Below are 6,779 nucleotides of genomic sequence, written 5' to 3'. Positions count from 1 at the left end.
TATTTGTCAAATTGTCTCTTGGCCAAAGGTGTGTGTACATTTTGTTATCCAAGCATCAAATGAATGTCAATGATCTAATGAAGCAATCGTATAACTCGATTCAAAATTGTTCCAAATATCTATCTTTCTTTCCCAGTTTATATATGCTAACAATGTCCCTTCTGCTTTCATCACCACTGCTAAGTAAGATGCCAGCCATCTTCTAAATTGGATTCAATTCAGAAGATAGCTGAGAAGTTGTGTGGTACCACTTTTTCATCTCTGGCTTCTCATCGTAATGCCAGCTCTATTGGCCTGTTGTGTCAATTGTTAGATTTACGGTGTCAGGAACCTCTTCAGAAATTTTGTCCTATTCTTACTTCCGTTACCCGTGCTTACTCCTTCTGCCATGTTATGGATGACAGTTTTTTATTGCGGCAGCGACTGGTCAAATATAATTCATTGGACTTATTTATTAACAGCTTTCCGGGCATGATTCCTTCTATTTGGGCCACCATCCCATTGACTTTGAGGGAAAGAGGTGTTACTGAGGGATTGTCTGCCCTTCGCCCGCTCCTGCAGTGACATGTTACTAACACTTGACTGTTATACATGTATTTTTGTATGTAGCCATCATGTATTTGTTGTGCACACTGTATTTGATACCGTTAAAAAAAAAAAAAATCAATGTCTGTAATTCAATGAACAATCCTGGGTATTTTATACTCCGGGTCGGACCTGACCAACCTGAACCAAAGTGACCTACATGACTTGGGTTATTTATCTGACTCAGATGACATGACCCAATTTCAACCGTTATACGTATATGTGGTAGTTGTATCATGAGCCTGAGTGATTTGCCTGATATGTACACCCAAGCTCAAGGGCCCCAGGCCTAAGGGTGAGGGTGTATATCAGGCAAATCACAAGGGCATGTGATACAACTGATATGTACCATGCCAATTGCAGGCTATTAGTCCTCGGGTGATTAATCACACCCAAGCCAATATGAGACAGACCACTAAATTTATTATATAGACCAACTTATAAAATTTGATTATATAAGGGTTAACAGCAACTAAGGTTGTGACTGTATTTGTTAACATGAATGGGCAAGTCCTAAGGGTATCATAGAAAAGTTTAACTAAGTAATTTTACATGCATTTTAAAGCCGCTGCATCGTTTTACAGACCGTTTACAACATTTTCTATAAGGGTAAGCTTTACTATAAAGTGTACTGAGTGGTTATCTCATGTTACTCAAAAGTGGGCATGGTCTGTATTCAAAAATGCGGCAAACCATTTGCAAATATGCTATTTTTCACCATTTTTCAACTCAAGGGATGGCAAGACTGGGTTACAAATTGCTTTCATCTCATTGCTGTAGGATGCAAAATTGGATGCATGGCTTTCATCACATGACCAATAATAAATTCCCACAATTGAATTCGGCTTGAGTTTTTGTAAACAGAAATTGGCGGTACCGCTCCCACATCAAGGCCATGGTACATTTAATGTACCATTAGAGTTTATAAGATATGTATGTACCCTGAAATTTGCTTAAAGTTATATAGGTGGCTTCATGGTACATGATGTGTGTCTTAAGGCTATTTTGTTTCTCTACAGTTGCTGCAGGAATGTCATGTCACAACCAGTGTAATGAGACATATCGCTGTTGGGGTCCAGCTGATACTGACTGTGTAGTGTGTAAAGTTTACCTGTACAGGAATGGAGCTGAACGTATCTGTGTTGACTCCTGTGACTCTACTAGACTACAATCACTAAATGTGTAAGTCCACATCTTGTAGTTATACATACAAAGCCTCATTTTACCTGTATAAAGGTTTGCTTATGCTGACAACTCTACAATGACTTGTGAAGTGTGCCATGAAGAGTGTAATGATGCTTGTTCTGGTCCAGTAAGTTCATTACACAATAATGTTTCATTAGCTTGTGTCATATATTACAGGCACCTAGTGACTGTTTTGGTCGATGTAAGAACTTTGCTCTTCCCACTGCCAACAACACTATCACTTGTGTTTCACAGTGTCCATTAGGTACTTATCCTAATGACACTAACTTCTGTCTCCCTTGTAATAGTGTGTGTGTACCACAAACTGGATGTACTGGTCCTAGTGATCGTTTAGAAGATGGTGGATGTAATCGTTGTTATCATGTGTTAAGAAATGAGACTTTAAATCAAGTTAGGTGTCTCCCTGATGATGGTTGTATTGATCAAACATTTTTATATTTTCCATTTAACCCTGTTGAACCATTTCCATTTCCAACACGATTTTGTGATCCTTGTCATGAACACTGTGAATCTTGTAGTGGACGAGAGGCCCATCAGTGTTCACAATGTGTGTTTGCATCAAGAGAAGACAGTCAAGGTCGCTCCATTTGTGTTGGTAGTTGTGAAGATGGAGAATATGTCAGTGCCAAACGTTGTCTATTATGTCATGAAGAGTGTGATGGATGTATTGGTGGGAGTCAACAAGAATGTATTGCTTGTCAGAATTTGAAAAACTTTTTGGGTGATGGTGACAGATTTGAGTGTAGAGCTTTTGGAACATGTCCTGATAACAAATATGAGAATTTGCTTAATTTAACATGTGATCAATGTCATCCTAATTGTGCAGAATGTGTTGGTCCAGAGTCCACCAATTGTACATCATGTAATGATCCTCCAGGATATACCATCATTCCACCAGAAGATGATGATGATGTGGCACTGCTTGGTTGCTGTGATCCTGGCTTTATGGCAGTACAAGAAAATCAAACATGTGTTCCAGAAGTATCTACTGCTCCAATTGTGTAAGTAATTAAATAGTTATTGTATCAGTTTAAAATCATTGTAACAATAATAATGCAGGAGTGAAGATGAAACTCCAGTGGGTGCAGTGATAGGAGGTGCATTAGGTGGACTAGTACTGATAATTGTTATTATGGTGGTTGTCATACTTACCAGTCGTGCTATATACAAATCTTTCTTTGTCTCAGCTAAGTACAATGAGGTACGTGGAGTATATGTATTATGTAGATGTATGCATGTACACCATGTACATATATGGAATACATTTTGTTTATTAATATCTTTTTATCTATTGTCTACAGTAGTGGTGATGCCACAATATGAAAATTTCAATATCATGAATATCACGATATCATGAGACTTATATCATGATATATGAATTGAATTTGGTAAAGTTTCACAGTGTAGGTTTTATTCAGCCAACTATTATACTTATGACAATGATTTGACAAAGTTTTTAATGTGTCACCACATGTTCCCACAGCAATATCCTCATATTTTGCAAATATCAAGTCACTTTTCACTAAACAGTTTGTGTTTGTTTTGTATCACGATTTTTCCTTTATCACAACTATCATGAAATGTTTCTATCATGATACACGATATATCATGGTATCACTAAATATTAGTGACCTATTACTATTGCAATGATTTTGTTTTGTTCTTATAGGAAGCTGGACAGCTTGAGAATCCATTATATGATGTCTCACCTTTTGCACATATGAAATCAGAAGATGTGAGTGTTTGTTTGAATTTGTTATACTTTAGTTTAACCATTTGGTTTAGATTATGCAACCTCCAAAAGCAGCACCCAATCAAGCCCGACTCATTATTGTACCAGAAACTGCTTTGGAGATGGGAAAGGAACTTGGAAGTGGAGCATTTGGAACTGTTTATAAGGTAACTAATTGTCTATGTAAATCACTAGTAAGTAAGACTTTCAGAACATTTTTGTGATATTGAGATATTAAGAACAGTTTTTGATATTGCTGTATGCTGTATTTGCTTGTATAATTTCCAGCCCTATTTAGTTTACTTTCCACTGTTACTAACAGGGATACTGGCAACCTGAGGGTGATGCACACAAATACACAGTAGCCATCAAGGTGATGAATGAGAACACATCTCCACAGAGTCAAACTGAACTATTGCAGGTATTATTCATTTGTTTGTGAGTTGTGTTTATTTTGTTTGTTACAGGAGGGTGTTACTATGGCCACCATTGATAATGAGTATGTTGTACGACTGTTCTGTGTGTGTCTTGGAACAAGAATGATGCTTGTGTCTGAGTTTGTGCCTTTTGGAGCTCTGATTGACCACTTGAAGCAGTTCAAGTCAGACCTCAATTCTAGAACACTGCTAACTTTTGCAGTGCAAATTGCATCTGTAAGTGGCCGTGGCACCACATAAGTAATTTTAATACTGTATCATACATAATATTTAGGGCATGAAATATTTAGAGTCTATCAGGATGGTGCATCGTGACTTAGCTGCAAGGAATGTACTAGGTACTTAATTATAGTTAAGGTTCTACACACTCATACTTGAATCTTCAGTGCAGGCACCTGAACATGTGAAAATTACTGACTTTGGTCTTACAAAGATCCTTGATGTTGGAGAGACTACCTTTAAATCAACAGGCGGTAAAGTTCCAGTAAGATGGCTAGCTCCAGAATCTCTTAGACACAGACTGTACACTCACAAATCTGATGTGTGGGCTTATGGTGAGCTAACACATATACTATACAAGTAACAATCCCATGTTATATTGTCTACAAACAGGAGTCACGGTGTGGGAGATACTTACATTTGGTGCTAGGCCGTATCCTAATTTGCAAGCTCGCGAACTCCTTGGAGCAATCCAAAGTGGTGAAAGACTGAAGCAACCTGAAACTTGCACCCTTGATCTTTATGCTGTGCTGCTACGATGTATGTTTGCGAGATAACCATATTTCATTTGTGTAATCTATTAAAATGTCTTACTAGGCTGGCTGCTGGATCCTGAGGCTCGTCCAACATTTTCTGAATTGGAAACAATGATGGAGGAGTTTTTGTCAGACCCACTCCGATACATTCTCACTGTGGTACGTCACATAGTCGCTGATAATAATAACCTACTGTTGCTATGTAAATGAATGCATTTTAGATTGATGACAGACTAGAAACTTATGCAAACTTGCCGACTAATACACTTAAGAGCGGAGAAAGTCCATATGAGAATCCATTTTTACTGACTAGTGGTGAGGCAGCCAGTGGCTACGAGATGCCATCTCCGTTCAACACCCTTCAATCCTCTGCCACTTGTGATGTACGTAAGAAGAAAATGAATTACTGTCTTTATGACAACTTTGTTTTATTAGTATGACAATTTTAAAGATGGTGAAGATCCTGAGAATGAAGTAAGTGTAACAACCATCACTTCACAATGTATGTTGAATTTGCTCATTGTTCACAGTTCACACCTAAAGGTCGTAAAGATATATACGATCCAAACTTTTTAAAGAGTGGTGACTATGAGCAGCCAACACAAGGACTGGAAACACTACCACAAACACTTGATGATGGGTATGGTAGCATTCGGAAACCCGAACAACCGGATAACTCCTATGGTGATCTAAATGACATTTCAGTTGAGCCATCGAGTGTTGCTAATGAATATCTCAAGCCTGGTGACAGTCTTGGACATGACTACCAGAATTCTGTTGCCTTACATTCAGAAGATGAGGGCGATGGTGATCACGAGTATCATGAAGTTGATGAAGATAAACCGCAAAAAAGTTCTGACAATGGTTACGAGCATCCTCCTGACCTTGATCACGAGTACCATGAGATATCTGATCTGGGGGGCAATACTGCCACTCTTGATGGACGCATCAAGCCACAGTTTGATTCACCAGAGTATATGTCATCAGCACTACTAGAGAAGCATGGCAGCCAAATGGCTCTGATTAACTCTAACCAGAACAATAGTGAAACTGAATACACAACTGTAACAGATGATATGCTTCTTCCTCCTCATAAGAGAGGCGACACAATGCAAAGTGGTATTTCAAGTAATTATCAGAATTTACAGGGGTCTGACACTCAGTTATAACTAGATGTACACACACACGCACATATATATATATATTATGTTTATTCCTTTATTTTTTGTTGTTTTTGTGTAGTGGAACACGTGTACAAACTTATAGAGCTTGTCTACTAATATAATTTAAAATATTTGTGTAGAAATGAAGCAACCATGATGTAGAGTATTGGTGTAAACTTGTAATCATTACCTGGATAGGAGGAATATGTTCATTTTCAGCCTCAATAGCATAAATGTATCATTAATTATATAGAACAGTCAACAGATGTTTCTGATCCTATACCTGTATGATCATTTTAAATCAACAAAGTAAAAAAAAAATGAGATGAATGGTTAACTAACAATTCTATTAGATTTTTGGACTAAACACATTCTAATACACTTTGAAGCTATGATACATCATCTAGGAGCTACATTTTCAGACTCCTTTGCTACCAGAGATTCTCTATAGCTACTCAATGAAACTATTAGATCATAATATGTTTTATATGAACATTTTCCACTTTATTTTAATTCAAGAATTAGTGCCCATAAGGCATTGTGTTAAATGGGCTACAGCTCTTCCTATAACTTTTGTTTAGCCCCTTTAACACAATTGAACGTACTTGTAACACGGACAATTAAGTACATTGAGGAATATGATAGTGTACAATACATTGGGCTCTTCATTTGATCACACCTGCATGCACATTTTCAGGTTGCATGTCATGATCAAACACTGCAGAAAGACTGGAGTGGCATCAACATCAATAAAGTCAATAATTCTCCACTTGTAGCTAAATATATATGTTAATGAGTTATGGTTGTGTGTAACTAGCTGCTTTCATTATCAACAATTGTATTGGTTCAGTTGTTGTGTTTGTGCATCCCCTGTCACACTTACTTGGCTTCACTGTACAAC

At 37.5% G+C, this 6,779-nt stretch overlaps 1 protein-coding gene across 1 annotated transcript; it reads left to right on the top strand.

The window, feature by feature from the left end:
* Positions 1–1,593: 1,593 nt before the first annotated feature.
* On the top strand, positions 1,594–5,906 carry LOC136241302 (epidermal growth factor receptor-like). The gene is made up of 15 exons (XM_066032496.1): positions 1,594–1,767; positions 1,822–1,897; positions 1,948–2,792; positions 2,851–2,992; positions 3,461–3,526; positions 3,577–3,690; positions 3,846–3,944; positions 3,991–4,176; positions 4,235–4,298; positions 4,347–4,514; positions 4,573–4,719; positions 4,777–4,874; positions 4,937–5,098; positions 5,151–5,189; positions 5,246–5,906. The coding sequence occupies exons 1-15, from the start codon at positions 1,616–1,618 to the stop codon at positions 5,882–5,884; spliced, it is 2,997 nt and encodes a 998-aa protein (XP_065888568.1). The 5' UTR covers positions 1,594–1,615; the 3' UTR covers positions 5,885–5,906.
* The last annotated feature ends 873 nt before the right edge of the window (positions 5,907–6,779 follow it).

This window comes from Dysidea avara, chromosome 12 (assembly GCF_963678975.1).
Source record: "Dysidea avara chromosome 12, odDysAvar1.4, whole genome shotgun sequence".
Lineage (NCBI taxonomy): Eukaryota > Metazoa > Porifera > Demospongiae > Dictyoceratida > Dysideidae > Dysidea > Dysidea avara.
This window is presented reverse-complemented; position numbering and strand designations above follow the sequence as displayed.